General features: G+C 38.5%; 1 protein-coding gene across 7 annotated transcripts in view; it reads left to right on the top strand.

Moving 5' to 3' along the window:
* Positions 1-19,916, top strand: part of SHANK2 (SH3 and multiple ankyrin repeat domains 2) — a 336,255-nt gene that overhangs the window by 105,034 nt on the left and 211,305 nt on the right. For 6 of the 7 annotated variants that reach the window (XM_042813893.1, XM_042813887.1, XM_042813890.1 and 3 more), the window contains one exon: positions 18,040-18,349. In XM_042813893.1, the coding sequence (XP_042669827.1) occupies positions 18,040-18,349 (310 nt within the window). Of the gene's footprint in view, positions 1-14,548; positions 14,625-18,039; positions 18,350-19,916 lie in introns of those variants that run through there. The other variant, XM_042813894.1, reaches the window with a different exon arrangement.

The following is a 19,916-nucleotide window of genomic DNA, read 5'->3' as shown; positions in this document are numbered from 1 at the left end:
CTTCTAAACACCTGTGAGGAAAATTGCAGTCCTTTTGAATGCTGACTATGATTTCTTTAAGTTATCATCAGTACAAGTAATGATTTTATGTGTAGCAATATAATTATAAATCTAAGCAATAAGTCAAAGTTATGTTATAAATTTAATCACCTTTTTTCATCTTCTCACTTTGAAATGGGAAAATCATTTAAATACTGATGTTTGAAATATAACCGTATCCAATTCTGAAAGTGCCCCTAGCGTCACCTAGTAGCCAGCCAAATACAGTTATTGACTCATGATCCACTGTGGTTCTAGGAATTTGGCTGCATGAAATGCATTGTGACCCATTGTAAACCTTCTAATGAACTATCTCCCTCCAGCCTGCACACGGAAGAGCTGCAGGACTGTTTTTCTCTTGCTCTTCCCCTTTCCCAATCTTCCCCCTTGAGATTTGCTACGAGACAGCAACTTTTAACAGCCCTGATCCTTCCCCTATGGGTGCACCATGCAACCATTCCAAGTGTACCTACAGGATGTTGGTAAACGTAATAATTTTATTGACTACGGTTGAAAACTACATGAATAGGGTCTGAAAAATGCTGAATCTTTATAGATACTGGATGCCTGATGATGTAGAAAGGAATATTTTATGGTTGTTTATTTTTTTTAGCTCTTTATATGCCTCCGTGGGAGACAGGCATACATTTTAGAATTCAGTGAAATGGACATAGAAAATGTGTGTTGTGGTAAATCCACCATCCATTAGCATCAGCGTCTGTGATCACTTTCCACTATCTAGCGCACAGGCAAGCTGGCATACCCTGAAAATGAATAGAGACTTCTCAAGTAGAGTACTGTGAGTAAAGGATGGCTTAAATCCAATGTAATGCTTGCCTTGCTCCTGACTCTTCAAAAATCCTCAAAAAAATCTTCAAAAATTGTTTTAATGTCCTTTCTAGCTTATTATGAACATCAATTTTTAATGTCTGTTGTTTAGTAATTAGTAAGATCCTTACTAATGCTTAATAAAAGTTTGAATGGAAACAAAAACTGTTTTCTACTCCTCTCAGACCTTTATTCTCCTTGCAACCTTGAGGATCTCAGGGTCTTAGTTCTCCAGATCATGTTTGAAATCCCAGTAGTTGTGCATGGCCTAAATGAATGCATGCAAAAACTGATGCTTTCAATCATCCTGCTTATGGAATAGAAAAACTAAGATTGTGGTCTTGCCACATGATTAGCATTCTTGTATTCTCCTAAATTCTGTGTCTTTCTAGCCTCTAATTTATTTCCATGGAAAATACAACAGATACAAAGAGCACAATAACATAATTAAATAGAGCAATTTTTTCAGCACTATTTTTTTCGGCATAGTCACCAGCATCATCTTTGTGTTTTCACCAGTGGACAAGAGCCTGCAGGGCATGTTCACAGAAGTGTGCACTAGTGGAAGGGACGCACTGTTTTAGAGCTGCTGTGATGGTGATGTTGCTAGAAAAATGCTACTCATGCAGTCTATTCCTCATCAGATCAAACAGATAAAAGTCAGAAGATTCCAGATCTGGACTATATGGTGCATGTGGTAGGACAGTCCAGCTAAGAAAGGAAATGTTATTTGTGGTTTTCAGACTGGTATGGGGCTTGGTGTTACTGTCTTTTAAAGAGCAAGGTTGTGTTGCTCTGAGAATTCAAGCCTTTAGCTTACATGGTGTTGTGATGTAGCAGTCAGAGTTCATAATCTGTCAGGGTTCCACGAAATCCAGGAGGATCGCCCCTTTCCTCCAAAAACGTCTCCACAAAAGAGACTGCACCTCATTTTACTCACTGAATGCTGTCTCTTGAACTTATTCTTTGGTGGAGAATTCACGCATCACCTCTTCATGGACTGCTGTTTTGATTCTGGTTCATAGTGGTCACACCTCTCATTGCCAGTAACGATGCAAACTGTCACCTTCAGCCTCATATTGGCTCAGTAGGCCCTGGCAAACTTGCATATGGTGTTCTTTCTATTCCCGTGTGGTTGCATTTGAAGGACCCTGGTGCAAACTTTGCAATGTTCCAGCTGTGCCATCATCGTCTTCATCTCTGGATACAGTTTCCTGCTCATAATCCACCAATTCCTGCAGATGGGTTCATTGAGATGTTCCTCATTTTGTGGTATGACAGCTGTGAGTGGCCATCCCGAAGGAAGCTTGTCTTTCATGCTGCTATTACCACTGCTGAAATACACCACCTGCTGTATTACTGTGCTCACATCCATTGGTTGTTCTCCATAAACATTCAGTGAATATCAGTAGGTGCCATTTTTCCTTACGGAGGAATTCAGTGCCCTTTACTTCACCTTTCCTTCATTCTCACCTTCATATTAGACACCATTTTGTCAGACTGTCCCTCTGCTGTTATCTGTCACACAGTGACAAAATGTAGAACAGCACTGATGGGAGTGTTCATCCTATACTGCCATATCACCAACGTCTTTCTCTGATGTTGTGGTCCAACAGAGTAACACAGGATTATTATTAATTTTTTTAAATTGCTGTTTTTTGAGAAGTTACTGAAGTCAAAGTACTTTGCAATTGTGAGAAACCACAAACTCATTGCATTTGTACTCCAATTTACTCAGAAATACCTGTCTGTGATTATTACCATAAGTACTAAATTTCTACTTTCTTCATTACTCCTTTCTCCTTTTTCATATTTTTTTCATAGGGTTTGAAACTGTTCCCTGAATTTTCTCTCTTATTTATCCTTATGTTCCTGTTTAATAACTTCAGCCATCTTTCACAGTCTCCTTACTGAAGTTCATTCATTGCTGGAGCTGTGATGTGGTTTTCTGCCCGCCTGTTTTCTAAAGTGCTCATTCTGATGTTATTTTTTTTGTTGTTAAGTGATTATGGGATCAATTCATTACTGCTAATCCAATCTCTTTATCCTTTTTTTTTTTTTTCACCCTCTTTTCTCTCTCCTATTTTATGCATACTTTTTCTTTACAGTGTTCCTTATAGTGAAGAACTGTTGCTTATTGGTAGTCTTTCTTCTTTTGTCACTGATTCTAAGCATCACTGATAGTAGGAAGGTTCTGAAAATGAAGACTATTGGTAGATGTGAAGTAATAATGTAAAATCAAGAAATTACCACCAGCTACAGAACATCAGTCAGGAGATAGCTCAATTTTCCCCCTTTTTTTCCTGTAGAGTGGCAGAATAGACAAAGTTCAATTGCCTTCACAGCCAAAGTTTTTCATGGCAAGAGGATTCATAGCAACAATAGGGCTGACAGTTCAGACTTACAAGAAGCACAGATAACAGTTAAAGTTTTTGGTAAGGCTTAAATAGTAAGACCCTTTAAAATAAGATTCTCACTTACACAGATGAGAAAAAATAATTTGTATTATTTATGATCTTATTTACCCCTAGCAACAGATAATTTTCAGATAATTTGTCAATTTATGACCAGGATTTCTCATTTACTGTGTTCTAAACAATCTGAACAAACTGCAACTGCTGTGTGTTCTTGATCATGTAATCTGAAAAAATAACTATGTAAAAGTCTGTCTATTGTTTTACACAATGCAGTGTTAGTTAGAAATAAATTACTAGTTAATATTTTGAACCTCGCTCTCTGAAATATTGACAACATTTGAATAATGAATAGAAGACTCATTGAGTTGTTCTGCTGCAGTTTGGCTCTGGAGAGTAAACTTCACAGAGATTTCTGTCTGTGGTTGTGAAGCTTTTCACTTTTAGTCTGCAGACTGTTCTATTTGTGTGATGGATCAAAGAAGCAAAATGTTTTTCGCTACGTATTTTACTAGAATATATGACAACACTAGAGGTAGGGATAAACTGCTCTGCTCCTTAAAGCTTTCTGATCAAAATGTGGCTTGTGAGCATAGCTGTAGAGAGCTATCTTGCAGCTTTTCTGGCTGGAAGGTGCTAGGGCCACATCCTGTTTGCTCCTTCCAGTTATGTGCTCAAAGAAATCTACAGACTGATTGTTCATTGGAATGGGAGAGGGAGAGAAGAAGTAAAGTTGTCTATACCTTTTGTTCTGTTACTTCTGAATACATTTTGTGCTTTTCTACTGTTCTATTCTTCTAGTTATTTTACAGTTTCTGTAGCGGCCCTCAATTTCATATCAATCAAATATTTCTTTATTTCTTGATTGACATTTTATTTCCACCATAGTTCGTACACCACTCTTATTGGAACTAGAATTTAAGCAGTTGTTTCAGCAGTTTTATTTTCTGTTTATTCATTAACTAACAAGCTGTGGAGTAAAACAAAAAATTTTTCTAAGTTAAGCCAGTATTAAAACCCAGCGACTGTGAATGGTTTAAGACCTTGCTCGGAACTTTCACCTATTGTAACCTTTCCTACATAAATTCAAATCACTAATTAGTTATTCCCAGGTCCTGATTATTCACTATATTTCTGTTCCTTGCTATCTGGTTTGATATTTGTGGTCTGGTATTCAGAAAGTGTTATTTCAGGTAAGGAGTTGCTTAGAGTTGCTTTATACTTCCATGTAATGTACAGTCTCCAAATCTGTGTTACTTACTTGTTAATATGTTATACTCTGTATATATACAGAATACCCTTTCAAGAGTTGCTGAATTGTTATTCCTAAGTATCTTAAAGCTAATCCGTTTCCACTTTCTTCGCTGAAAATCTCTTTCAAATTATATGTCAGATTTGTGCGGAATCACTAGATTTTTCTCTGTATTTTCTTCCTATCTTCCAGTCCTTCCATTGCCATTCATACTTTTTTTTTTCTGACCTTAAAGGCATCTATGCGTCCTATTTATTTTTCCTTTATCTTTGCTGCTAGTAATTCTTTTGATGTTGCTTGCAGCTTCCCAACATAAAGGAAAGACAGTCGTACCAAGGGGAAGTTATGTTGTATCACTTCTAAACTTCTTGCAAACTGTAGACCAGTAGAAAGACTTAATGGAAATTTTACTTTTGCAGTGATTCCATAAAATTTTCTCCAAATTCATGGATTACCATTTATTCTTGGTTTGTTCTCCTACCCTTCCACTGATAATCATTGTTCAGCTGAGGAAGTGGTCTTAGGTTTCTGGATTCCTTTTCTGACCACAGCTGGAAACATGGAATGGGGGTGTGAATACTTTTTGGATGTGTTTGACTTGTCTGTTGTGATGGAGGCTTCCTGTGGGCCGTGGTTCTCTGTAGGTTGATCGGAAGCAGAGAAATCACCTAGGGGCTGCTTGCAGAATTGATGCACCACAAGTTTCTGGTGGGATAGCATCCAGAGTCCACTGGTCAAGCTGAGTGCTGGTCTTTCTTTCATTTCAGATTTCTATTAGAAACATTATTAAACAAAGAGATACTGTAACTCATTTGAATTCATTTTTTCAGCTGAAGCTTTCTAATGTAATACGTGTTCTATATTACCATGTCTGTTCTTATTCTTTATTTTTACTTTGATTCATTTTTTGTTGTTTTTGTTTTTATTTTGCTTGTAAAGACGTGCTTATTATTCATGATTTTCATACCTGGGAAGTATACAAGTACAGTCACCATTAACTTGGTTTAGATGATGTTTCTATAGAGGAGGACAGGCTGGATAGTGGGTGTTTATTGGCAAATTATGCTTCCTGTAATGAAAGTGTTTGTGGATACATATAGTAACTTCACATATACACGGGTAATACTAGCATCAGAAATTATTTCTTTGCTAACCACACAGTCTGAAATTATTCTGAAACATCAAAAATCTACCTGAAATGCTGCTATGGCTTAGTAGAGGATAACATACACAATTTGCTCATTTGTACAATTTCTCTCCTTTTTCAGATCCCGTTCTTTTTTAGGGATGTGCAGTGCCTTTTCCTACTAGCTTTATTTATACCACTCCTTGTCCGGAAGAAAGCAGAGTTATTTTGGAACTTGAACATGGAATTCATATTTTATTGTAGTACTCATGATGTCCGGGGGTGTGACTGCCAAATAATATCCAGAATGCTTCTATTTTCACAGTAATATCTTGGATGTCAGCCACACATTTTTCCACTGAATTAATGAATATCATGAGGCTACATCTACTACTGCTGTCAGAAATGTTAGGAGTAGCAATATTTCTGAAACAGTATGCACAGAAGATTACTTTTTGGTAATGGGCTTTAAGCTTGCATCATGTTTGCTTTTTTAGTTAGTCTTACCTGTATAAACAAGAGTACTTTTTCATATTCTTGTTACAGAAAATCTCCGAAGCTCAGCTATTGGTGCACCAATGTAAAACTTAACCTGCAGTCCAAATGAAGAAACAGGATACAATAGCAAAGAAAAAAAAACCCACAAAAACCAATAACCTTACCTCAACCTTTTCAAATATTTTAAAATACAGGTGATATTGTCTTGAACAAGAAGTAGGCGTAGTATTATTGGTAATATAACTTTAAATGTTAATCTCAAAAGTGCTCCAGTGAGCAAGCCTGCAGTTCTCAATGGGATTAACCACTGAAAATGCTACGAACGCTACAAACACCTACATATTTGTTCTACAAAGGCAACCCCCTGCTATAGCAGATACATTATTATTATTTTTTTTAATCCTTTCTTATTTAGACCGGCATGATTCATTAACAGTTATTTTTGGAACAGAGAAATGTAGGCTACTAATGTAATTTTAAATGCTGTTATTTTAAGGAATAAGTCAGCTATGTTTTAGTTTCTTCTTAAGACAAAATGTCTAAAAGGGACTAAGGATAGTGAGACAGTTATCAGCTTAAATTATTGGGCTTTATTTTTTTCAAAGATCCTGCTTGATGGCATAACTTCAGAGCTTCTTTTCTTCTATTTAGAACATATATTTTGAGGGATGAGTTGTTGCATGCCGTAAGTACTGTCTAAGTATAGAAAAGACAAAGACAAAAGAAAGGTTGCAGTGGGAGACTGTACACAGGTAACAAAAATGTGTATCCTCTCACTAGCTAAAAAAAATTTTCGCTTGTAGTGCTAGGTCTACTTTGAAACTGAGTTGGTGACAAAAATGGGTAGTTGTTCCAGATTCTTGAAAGGGACAGCTCTTAAGAGTCTGTTGTGACAGGATAAGGGAAAATGGTTTCAAATTAAAAGAGGGAGATTTTAGCTGGATAAAGATGCAGAGTATAAATTTGGCATTTGCCCTACAGTAACTTAGGAGTGACTATACGTCTAAGAAACACTTGAACTGGAGATGGGCTATCAAGTTGGTCTTCAATACCATCCCTATTTACCTTGTGTTATCATCTAGATTGTATATATTATATGTATATATAATACTGTAAAATATTGTCAGAACAGGGTGGATGTGTTTCATGTCTGATAATCTGGAGGAACAGTGCCGAAAGTTATGAAGCCTGGAGAATCAGGCCCAACTGACTGATGCAAACAATAGTACAAATAGGTTTATCCAGCCCACCCTGCTCCAGCAAGTACCTTTTTCTGTAAAAATTGTATTAGGGTAACACAGAGGACTGTGGAATTCTGTCTGAGCGCTTTGGCGGTTAAATATTTTGCAATTTTTTTCAGATGGAGGATTTTTTTCCTCATTGGTTGCAATAGACGTTTTCAGTTATGGAAATGATGTTATTCTAAATAAAACTGACAAGATCCACCAACACTTTTGGAAGCACAGATGCTTTGTCCCACTATTTACTAAAGAGGTTCACACTTAGATTAAAGCAGTGAAATCAAATCACTGAATAAATCCTGGAACAACATAATGATTGAAGGAATTTGTTGAGAGCTTTTGGTAGGAGGAAAGTTACACAAAGGCAAAATTAGACTGTTTTCTGTACAACACCAGAACACAAAAGCAGTATGCAATCCAGTATTGGTTCATTTGTTTTTCTAAGCGTATTGTGCAGTTTCATTTGTCTTTTTTCTTCTTTGCGACATGAGACAGCAGCCCACAAATTTGTGTACTGCATCCAAGGCCTATCTGCATCAGCTGTGAAAAGAAGCATCAGGCATCTTTCTTTTTAGGAGCTACCAGCTATGAAATTCTCCTCTGTCTAAATGATACTGAATTTTTTTTTTCTTTTTTTTTTCTGCTTGAACTATATGAATTGGGAAATGCACAGCCCCTGATGTTAGATTATAATTTGCCAACTCAGTGTATAATGCAAAGAATGAACTTAGTTTCTCGTGTAATTCAATGAGTCTGAGTGGTGCTGCATCAGAACTAGATTTCTCAATGTATTAGCAGAGAAAATTGCACCATCCTTTCCTCAGCTTGTTTAAAGGAGCGTAGGAATATGTAGTGGCTAAATAAAATAAGTCTTTCTGTCCAGATGCCATAAGGGTTATTGATCTCTTGTTTTGATGACATATTTAAGTAGCTGGTAACTGATAATCCACTACTGTGTAAGAGTGAACAATTTTGGTGCAGTAGAATGAACCAATTCTCATTGGTACCAAAAACAGAATTTGAAATCAGAGCAGTCCATATTTAAAGAACTGCCACTAAAAAGTAATCCAGACAGTTAAAACAAGTAGTTTCCTGATTTAACTCTAAATCATCCATTGTTGTTTGTTGATTTTTTTTTTTTTTTTTTTTTTTTTTGAAAGCATTTATAAGAACTACTTACTTTTTATATATTTTTTTCCCCATGGTTACATTACAGTGGAAAGGTATTTCCAAACAGCCAAGGAAATTTGCTATTTCTTATGTGCATGCAGAAACGCATTTAGAACAGGATTTGATGTTCCTTCAAACCCAAGCATGGGATAGAAATAGAAGGCTGTGAGTATAAAACCTTTGGAAACTACTGGCAACTCTGAGCTGATCTCTCCATGCTTCATCTCTGGATCCTATCCTGAAGAAACAGAACTTTGTAAACTACAGATTTGTATTTAGATAAGTGCCTTTTCTTTAAAGGACAGTACCTGTTAAGAATGAAAGTGAGCCATACGTTATTCAAATATGCTGCTTTCTTTGACATTGCTGGTGGATTTCAATCATATTTTAAAATTCTGTTTCAGCTACTGTAGCATTCTCTCATTACCTTTGCTTTTCTCTCTCTTCAAGCTACTACTTACAAGACGTTTTCCTTCATTACTGGTCCTTGTTTCCTCCCTGCTTGCAGCTTTGCCCATGAAATAAGAAGTTTTCATTTTCCCACATTTTAAGTCTTCATTGTTCTGTGTCTGCCTGCATCCCAACCCAGATTTCCCACACAACTTCAAGAACAGAGCAGCTTCCTATTCTTTGGGACAGAGGTTTTATTTTGCTTCTAAGGTAAATTCTGGTGTGCACACCTATAGTTGCCTTGAGCCTGGTAATCAGAAAATTAAATAAAAAAAAAAGTGAAACACCATGATTTTCAAGTTCTTCTGTATCACAGTTTCTGAACCAATTATCTTCTAACCCAGCAAGGAGATTTCAGACATTTGCTCTGACACATACAAAGTTTTAAGTGATACTTAGCAATTTTTACATGTATGGTTCTTGATGTGTAAGCATCTGAAAGTAAGCCTTACAGTCAGCATTGTTGCCTTCTGCAGAAGCATGCAGCTCTTTAATGCTGCTCCTGCATAACTGCTGTAATCCCACTGAATCTTATGGAAGCCTTCCTTTTTAATCATGTGAGTATTGTAAGAAAGAGAGGTTGATTTTCAGTTCCCATGGTATTAAACTCATGTAAGTGTGGCAACTGTATACTCACTGCCTCTGGAAATCCTTTGAAATGCACCCAAAAACATGTGCACCTCACATACTGAATTATTAAAAATATTTCAAGAGCATGAATTGAATAAAGGATTTTCTGCAGAACTGGAGATCCAGCAGTGACCAGTTCATTCCATTGCACAAGTTTTGCCTCTAGAAACAAACCTTCTTGTGTACAGCTGTGGATTTTGCTGCACGTCTGAGAATTTTTCTAACTACTTGTTTTGGCTGTTGTTTTTAAATACAGTTCTGTGAATGTGCCACTTTCCCCATGAGAGTAAAGTGAGGCTGGCCCTTGTCAAACAGTAAACTTTAGGGACAGCGATGTAAGATACATGCCAGGTGATGGAAGGGAAGTCTGGCACATGGCTATGTAACTTTCACTGCTATATTCTGTTTTTCTTTCTACTTCTAATTGATAACTCTTGCCATCTGTTCCCGATCCATCCCTCTGCTGTCCTTTCCTACACACAGTTTCCTGCCCTTGTTCTACCCTTCAGACTTGTGCTGCCTGCCTGAAGTCTGCTAACTGGTGCTGATGGATACAGATAGCAGCTGAGTGGGGAGAAGTCCCTCCCAGTGGTGATAGAGACACACAGGTTAGGTACAGCTGGGCTCTTTAAGCGTTTGCGTGGGCTCAGATGCTCCTCTCTCAGGGCTGTTATAACTGCAGCCTCCTGAATGAACTCAGACGTTTTACAAAAAATAAAACAACATGGTGTGATGAAAGAGGTTTGGTTGTTGCCCTAAGAAGAACTCCTTCTGAAGCTATGCTGTGGCTCTGTAGGATAAGTAAGCAAGCTAGAAGTACTGGCTTTTTTTGTTTTCTGTTTTGTACTCTACAGTCTGTATTTGAATCTTTGTGTACTTTACAGTCTATATTTGAATCTGTCTTTTCTCATCTAACTCTCCCCTTGGTGGCTTAGCATACGGGAAGCCTATTTTATAGTGGAGAGAAATTTATTTATATACGTGAAGAACTGTATTTTTAACAAAAGCCTAGATGGGTATATGAGTTGAAGAGATTTTTTTCTGTTAAGAACTCAGAAATGGGCAAAACCTAAAAAGAACAAAGATGATAATTGTGAGTGTTCTGCCATTATCTGAGAAGTGCTTGCTCTTTGTGGGAAGAAGAAGCAAGGGCATAGATTTGGTCAAACCTATCATTTCTTAGCTGTTCATGAAGTTCTTAAAAGTTACTTACACATTTTTTTGAGGTCTACAGTTTGGCATTGATTCCCAATGGAATCCAGAGACTGAGGTACAAAGGAAAATTTTAGGAAAGTGATGTTACCAACATACAAAAAAAAGGCCAATCAAAGTTAACTCTGGAGCCCATGTTGTGATTTACGCTTGAGGGCCTCTTCTTTGCAGAAGTAGCCCCATGCAGAGCCCATGGATGTCTTACTGGGCACCTACAGAATATGTAGAGGGGAAAAAAAGACTGTGAGGGCTTACCTCTCTTGCATTTGTAGTGCTCTTTATGATTTTTAGATTATAGCTGCTCTAGTTTGTGGGTTATATTATTGTAGGCTGACGCAGACAAATCATTAGTTCTTTTATGCTGAGCTAACAGCACCAAGGCTATCATCACAAGGCAGCAAAAATCCTTCTGGAAAAGGTGGAAATTGCTGGAATGCTTTCTTTATTACCTCCCTCACACTACAGATTTTAGGACTTCGGTTAAAACAAGCAAATTCTAATAAGCTATTAGTGACAATCAGTAAACATCAAAAACTGCAGCTGCAAATAGTTCGCTGACTTCCTTGATTGTCATATTTTCCAGTTGTACAATAACATTTATTGCAGTAGGCTCTGCCATGGGGGAAGAAATCATATTTCCTTCAATTTCCTTCAATGGGAGAAAGAGAGACACTTAAATGGAATAAAATGATCATTCATCTAACGATATATCTGATGGTGTAGATAGGAAAGAGTTCCTACAATTTCCATGAAACTCAATAATTTCAAGTGACTTCAATATTTTTTTTTTATGTTTTTTATAGCGCTGATTAGAAACCTCTAGGTGATGAAATGCTGGAGCTCCAGCGAGAATCTAATAAAAATACCCCCTGGGATTGATTTTGATTGACCACGGTTGCCTGCCTGTTTTTATTTTTCTGTATATGAACCGACAGGAATAAGCACAATAGAGTTAACGCTTTCCTAGCCTAACTCTTGCAATTAGGTACTTAGGATAGTATTAAGTTGAAGCACTGACACCCACATGGAAGAAGACATAATCTGAGGATGAAGTTCTATAATTCTATACTGGCAGCCCTTCAGCAAAGTGTCCAGGGCTGAAAGTATGGAGGCAGGGTTTTTGGTCTTTCCCTGAGCACACAACAGGTAATTCTCTTAAAAATCTAAGGAGTGTGGAGGGAGGGGGGAAGTGTCAGTCTGTGTTCCGCATAGTCAATAAAGAGCATTCGCCTATGCTGTGTAAAGCTGATTTCAGTGCATGTCCTTGAAAATCTCTACTCTATGGGCATTGCAGCAGAGCTGAGTTCTCTCAGCCCCACCGATAACCAAAATCCAAGATGTTGGTCTCCCCTGAGCTGCCAACACACAGCCCCCTTCTGTCCTCCTCTTGCTGCTGGTACTCTACAATATCTTTAGGTTTTCTGCAGACCTCACTAGCCCACACTCACTGTTGACTACATTTAGTTAGAAAGTACCATGGAAATGTAAAACATTACTAATAATTATAGCTCCTTTGTCGTTCACGGCTCCAAGTGTAATTGAGGGGATTGAATGGAGTTCTGTGAAGTGGGAGTTGGCTTCTTCTTCCAGGTAACTGGTGACAGGACAAGAAGTAATGGCTTGAAGTTGCACCAGGGGAGGTTCAGATTGGATATTAGGAAAAATTTCTCTGAGAGAGTGATGAGGCACTGGAACAGGCTGCCCAGGGAGGTGGCAGAATCAGTGGCTCTGGAGGTGTTGAAGGATCATGTAGATTTTGTAGTGAGTGATTTGGCTCACATAAGCATGATGAGGATGTGTTGGTGGTTTGAATAGATGATCTGAGAGGTCTTTTCCAACCTGAATGATTTTATGGTCCTATTATAAAGGGTAGCACACAGAAGTTTGTAATTCAAATTAGTGACATAGCTCTCCTAGTGTAAGTAGTTCTTGTTCTGGAATCAATACTGATTCTTCTAGAGAGCTAACAAATACATTTACTTATAAGATGGTGAAAAAGACTTCGGAGTTACTCTTTAGAAAACTTTACATCTTTTTAAAGTTCAGAAAAAATTATTTTTGTCAAATACAGATGTTTAAATTTATATGCATATTTTGTATCTGATATCCCTGGTAAACTTTCCACATTATGAGCACAGTGAAAAAGAAATTGAATCAAAGTGTGCAATTTCATTAATTTAGAGAAATATTATTTTCATTAGAAATTAAGAGCTATGCAAACATTGGAATGTTAAATGAAGTTTAAATAATTGAATTTATTTATGCTTACTAATTCTTTTCAGTTTTGCTTAATATGATGTCACCAAGCATATGGGGGTTGAATCCATTTAAGTGATTTATCTTCTGTCCTTCTTGAAGCTGTTTTCACAGTTAGAAAAAGGCCAACGTTTTCAAAATAGATATACTAGCAGGTCAGCAGAGGTGTCTGAGGCAGAATACATGTTTATTAACTATTGTGTAGTTTATGCAGTTTGAGGATGGCTTTTTACTGTGGGTAACTCATGTTCAAAGCAGAAAACTTCCTGTTCTTAGCTGTTTCACTGTAGGTTCTGCTAGAGCTCTGAGGGGCTGCTTGCACTACCCCTGCTTCCTCCCTGTAAATGTGTCTGTACATTGCAGGCTGCTATGGTTCCCTGCAGAATGTTTGTCAGAATTATTGTATCCTATCATAGAATGGCTTGGGTTGGAAAGGACCTTAAAGATTATCGAGCTCTAATCACCCTGCCATGAGCAGAGCCGCCCCCCACTAGGTCAGGTTGCCCAGGGCCTCATCCAACCTGGCCTTGAGCACCTCCAAAGATGGAACAGTGCACTACAAACTGCACACACAACATGCTTATTTGTTTTGTGGCATCTGCATGAAAGTTAGAGAAATGGCACAGTCAAATTTTAGTATTTTTGTCCTGTGCAGAATGGGATTCTGTTTTATTTTGGTGTAATCACCGCAGCAAAGGGGAGTGGAAAGTTGCTGGTGCTGAGACCTATCTGTGTCAGGCTGGAATATAGGCCAGCTCCAGCTACTCTGAGTAGTGGCAGTTTTGTGTAACATCTCACTGTAGTCAGTGCAGGCAGATTGCTGCTTTGATTTGCTTTTCACTTTTCCTTCCGAGCACCACGCTCAGCAAGCAAGCAAACACCGAAACCAAAGGGTGCTTGTAAGCCCCGCGGGTCAGCCAGGCAAGTTTGCGAGCTGAGCACGCTAGCGCTTATGAAGCAGCTCCCAGCTCTTCCAGGGCTCCCTGCCACTGACAGCACAGCCTGTAGTGTGGCCATGGAGCCCTGCTGCACATCTCCCATTCTCCCTGCCCCTCGCCTTGGGCCCAGGAGCAGGGCATTGCTGCGAGGCGGCAGCGGAGACGCTCACATGACTGATGCTGGGAGAGAGAGCAGAGTGGTGGTTTTTTTTTTCTCCTCTTTTTTTTTTTCTCTCTCTCTGTGTGTGTGTGTGTGTGTGTGAGCGGCTCCAGTCTATGCACAGTTGGCTCCCAGCTGACAGACAGGATGTGGGGTGGGCTTTGTCACCAGCGCGCCGGGCGCTGCGTGCCCGCTATGCTGGCAATTACACAGTGCCCAGAAACCTGCTGCTCATGTCAGGGTGCAGGCAGCCTCAACACATAGAAATTGGGTAGCTGTATTTTTTTTTTTTCTCTTTTCTATTTTTTTTTTCCCTCTTTCTTCCCAGAAAAGGTTATATAATGAGGGGATTGCTGCTAAAGTAAAAGGGAAAATGAAGTCTTTGTTAAATGCCTTCACAAAGAAAGAAGGTAAGCGATGCAAGCAGAACACTTCAATGTTTCAGACCGGTGTTTTCTTGTGTACATTTAATATGTTCGGCTTAGTGACTTTATGATTAATCAGTTCATGTAGTTTTGTTTCCAAAATTATTTTATGCTAGACCATCCATTTAGGCAACTGATTATGAAGGCTGGATGTGACTTTATTAATTGTGTTGTTTTCTCTGAAGTAGTTATAGAAATGTGTTGTTCCCTAAGAAATGCATTTGGAGACGCGTAAGGAATTTCCTGAGTGAATTTTTGTCAGTGACTGCTACTCCTTCAGATTTAAGAAATGCCAGGAGTAGATGGATGCTGAGAGATAAGGAAGGATTAAATGATGCTTTCAGACATGCTTTTAGAGATGATAATTTTAAACTTCAGGGGCTTTAAATTAGTTTAGGCATTTTCATGTCATGTTATATCAACTGTTTTTCCCAAACGAGTTTGAGAATAATTATTCTTATAGTTGTGAGCATAGTGAGATATTAGGGAGTGACAGTGTCCAACAGAGCTAAGTAAGTGGATGTTTGCATTCCATCATTTTGTGTTGTAGTGATTTTTTTATTGTGCAAATAATATAAATAATGACTATAAGAGGAGCTAAAAAAATATCCACCCACTTACAGTTTGCAGATTGCTGGGGAAAAGAAACAGTTGGGAGGAATATTAATCACTTTAGGCAAGAAAATGTTTATTTTTAACTATTTCTATAAAAGATTTGTTAGACACACATCAATTGATGTCATTAATTGTCCGCTTTCCTGTGCATTCTCTGTAGTAAAGGCTGATTTTGCTTGCAGTTCTGTCCTTAAGGGTAGAACGTTAATAGTGAATCAAAAGCTGACTCCTAAATGTAAAATCTGACACATGAAGAAAAAAGAGTGAATTTAACATGATACCTGGTGAGCGTGCACACATACAACACACCGCTTTCCAGTGGGAGGTAGCGCGCAGCCCTATGCTTTCTCCCACTGCTGGCACAAAGGTGCTCACAGCTCCCTGTTGCCCTGTCCCCATCCTGAGCTCATGCCCTCCTGCTGCCACTAGCATGCACAGCTGACTGCATGGGCAGAACCCCTGGGCACCATTTGGTTTGATGTAGCTGTGGCTGTGCAGCCTTCCCTGTGTGTAAGCAATTTTAAGGGGTAAAAATCTCAAGTCTTAGGGCCAGACCCCATTTTTACTGAAGTCTGAGACAAACTTTGGTGATCCTAAGGGAACAAGGCTAGTTCTTCAGGCAGAAATTCTATATCTGCCATACATTTTCTGATTTTGTCTGATTTCTCTGTAATTAAATTATTGCAGCAGCTGTTGTGTTTTATTTTGTACCTGGGAAAAATTTCTGTCTTCAATGAAATCACATCCAGAGCCATATTCTGAATGCTGAAAGTACAACAGTAGTGCACAAACAGCACATCCATGTCACAGACATTGATCAGAATATATGTGGATGTTAATTCTGGATATAAGGGCTGTGGATTTTCTTCAAGTTAGTACTAGCCCATGGGTTTCACTGTGACATTTGAGGCAATAAGGTGCTTTCAGTGACACACTTTGCTGCTTTGAAACTCTGAAAAGATATGAAGCATGAAAGATTTGGAATGTCCAGAAAATTACATAGAATTTCTGTCAGATTTTAGCACAGATATTGAACTTTATGCCTTTGAGATCTTTTAAAGACTACTTCCCTTGTTTCAGCCTCTTTCAAATTATGGAAATAAATTTAAAGCCTTTCCTCTCTGTGCACACAGTTTTCTTTTCTATGGTTGTTCTGATGTTTTTTGAGCTACTTACCAGACACTGTTTCAACTCATTAAAAATATTAAGGATGCTGTTTTGAAATACTCAGAATCACGGTTAATCATAAAACAGTTCATGTGAAAATTGTATAAACCATTCTTTTCCTTACAATTACACCTTTATTTTACATTATAAGTATGCTTTCAGTTTTGCTCGAGAACCTTAGGTTTTTCTGTGTTCTCCCAATTAAAAGCTATCTGTCAAGGCAGGACAGATTGATTCCTGTGTATATTCAAATTTATGTGAATTCATTTACTTACAGCATATGACAGACACATTCTAATTCTGTTATTTTGTATGTTTTTAAAGGGCATTGAATGTGTAGACATTTGTGGCACTTTACAAATGGCACTTCCTGGCACTTTAGAGATGTAGGATGATAGTTTGTGGGGCTTCTTTCCCAACTGAAATATAATATTTGAAAATTACAGCAGCTTAGTAAAGACCTCAGAAAGATACCTGGCAGCTTTGTATTAGTTATACTAACGTGACTTTTCAGGTGTAACTACATGCATTTTTTAGATGTGAATACATTCAGGATCAATCCTACAACCCCATGAGTTCCACTGAAAGAAAAGAGAGTGCTTAAGTGAATGTAGACTGAGCTAAGTATGAGTTTCCAAGGTCAGGTCCCTTACTGCCTTATAACTAGAAAATGCTGTCGCTTCTAGTATGAGTTTAGTGCCTTTTATTAGGAAATTCTACTTTTAAATTGCACTTGCAAGTAACTGACCCACTAGAGTGAGAAGTGGAGATCTGGAATTTATAGAGTCTGCTTGTCCAAATTCTTGTATGGCTGCAGCAGTATACCAGTAACATGGATGAATGGACAGGCTCTCTGGTTTGCATTAGGTTTTTATTGCTCTTGCTTTTGTTTTCTGTAATGACTGTTTCATTAACTAGCATATTGCAGCCTTTGGATACAGTCATGTTCTCCCCAGGACGTGGCACGTGACAAGGCGAGTGTATTACCCTGGAGTAATATGCTCTATATACAATAGTAATAGATGGAGTAGAAATGCCTAGATTAGAAAGAGATGAATACCAGGGGATTGTAGAGGTGTAATAGAGTTCTGCCAGAAGAAAAATCTATGTCCTTGATTTTTAACCTGGAAGATGGGGATAAGGTGACAGCACAACAGATTTCAGGTTAGGCCTGGACTTGCAATGGAACATAGTTCTCCCAGCTTGGATGCTGATAGAAGAGGGGAGATGGAAGTTGATACACCAAAACCGTTCAGTGTCTTCCTGATTGAATATTACGACACAGAGTAAATCTGAACATTATGAGAGTCAAGCTCAGGGATAATTAGCTGTTTTCCTTTTCATAGACTGTAGCTCAGACTGCTCTGCAGACTCTGACCGCTGGCATTGCCTGACTATTTATTAAAAGCAGTAAACACGTTAATGTTGGCCAGTTGTTTTCAGTTTTAATGATGTTTTGAAGATAATTAATTTGATTAAATATGCAGGCAAGGTAAAGTTTCTGTCTCTGCAGAAAAAAAAAACAATGCCATATGTTGCTAAATCTTTTTATGGGCTTGTAAGCACATATAAATGATAAATTCATCTGTGATTACCCTGGATATCTTTCTTTACACAGTGCCCTTTAGGGAGGCTCCTACCTACTCAAACAGAAGGCGGAGACCCCCGAGCACCTTAGCAGCACCACGTATCTTGCTTCGTTCCAACAGCGACAACAACCTGAACATCAACAATATCCCTGAGTGGTCAGCCTCCTCTTCTGCGTCTTCCCACCGCAGCCTTTCACCTCATCTACTTCAACAGATGCAGAATAATCCTAATGGAACTGTAAAAACTGTAGGGAGCTACACACCATCCTCCCGGAGCCGGTCACCGTCCCTAAACAGGTTGGGAGAGGATGGCAAACGGCAGCAGCACAGGCACATCAGGTGAATTTTGAACATTGACAACGTATGAGATATTCCTAATGTCATCATGCTACACTGCTATGTTCTTATATGGAATTTATCTGACCATTTTGTAGACGATATAATGTATAGGTAACAAAATCTCAACACAGTGGAACATGTTCAAATGTGAAAGTTCTAATCCCTTCCACTCTGGTAGTCAATGCTAGCTGCCTCCCTACGGAACTTGAACAGTAAGGCACACTACAAAATCTAGCAATGCCCATCAGCTCCACAAGTTCTCAAGATCTTCTAATAGTTAAAAAAATAATTGCATTCAGCAGCCATAAAAGATATTTCTGTGATTCTTGGTCCCTGTACACAACTATTGGTCATGCTTGAAACCTGTGCTTGGAGCTGCTCTGAATGATGGAGCAGAGACTGCTTAAGTTTTCTCTTCTACAGATGAGTGCTGAACCAAACAGGAAATCAGAGGGAATAAGTGTGGGCAATAAGTGGGGCTGTACAGGAGGCTGACTGAGAGCAGAGGGAGTTTCTTGAGATGTTGGTGATAGGTGTCAAGGGCTCCTGTTATGATTATCCTTGCTGCAGGGTTTCACATTCCCTTAGACTTTGCTGCTTTCTCTCCTCTCGAATTATAAATGTGATTTAGCAGGCACTCTCTGCAAATAACCTGCAGCTATATCCCACTGGAGAGCAAATCCTTACTAATTAGAGTGATGTAGATATTGCAAGTAACATAATAAAGCAGCTGATTGTGTCTAGGTTTTGATCACAAATGAGGACTTTAGATTTATGAAACCACTGTCCTGTGAACAGGTAAATTAGCTACAGCTTCCCTTGCATAGGACACGGGAAATGCATCTGTCAAGTGTGCAAGTGATGGATTTGCACCAGGATGATAAGTCAGAGGGGTTAAACACGGGTTACAAAAATGAAGAATGTGGGATCGGGTACTGATGGAGATGTTCCGTGCTTAAATATTTTGACAAAACGCATTTAATTTATCATTTAAAATAGCAGCCTTTGTCTATCCTGTTTCCTAATATCAAAAATAATCCATTCTTCGGTGCAGAAAAGGCAAGCGTATTGTTAAGCAATTTAGGTGTTGGTTTCTCTTTGTTATTTGCAAATATATGAATCTTTATTCAAGTTTTCAAATCACTAAAACAAAATGTGATGTAGTTGAAGTTACTGTGCACATTCTGCACGTTTATATTCTCTCTTTGGCAGTAGGCACCAAAACTGATAATCATTATTTGTGCTGGCAGCAATATTGCTGGGATGTGGTGCACAAAAAAATTATCTGAGAAGTAAGAATCGCTGAAAGAAATTCTTAGGCGAGTAGTTTCATGCAGTAGAGCAAACTATGTTACAATAGTGGCAAAAATTCATTTGGTTATTATTTGGATGACACTTCCTCACATAGAACTGTATCAACTTCAAACCATGTTGTCTGTAAGAAGACTTCACTGAGGTGAGGAGGCGGCTGTGAGATGGCTTTTGCAGAATGAGTGTGCCTGTGTTCCACTGAATGCTGCTGGTGTCACTAACGTAGGATTTACCTTGTGTTCTGTGACTACTTCAG

The sequence above is a fragment of the Centrocercus urophasianus genome, unplaced genomic scaffold (genome assembly GCF_019232065.1).
Source record: "Centrocercus urophasianus isolate 14NV4802_14NV808 unplaced genomic scaffold, USGS_Curo_1.0 seq_14, whole genome shotgun sequence".
In the NCBI taxonomy this organism is placed as follows: domain Eukaryota; kingdom Metazoa; phylum Chordata; class Aves; order Galliformes; family Phasianidae; genus Centrocercus; species Centrocercus urophasianus.
Note: the sequence above shows the minus strand (reverse complement) of the source record. Positions and strands in the feature narration are given on the sequence as shown.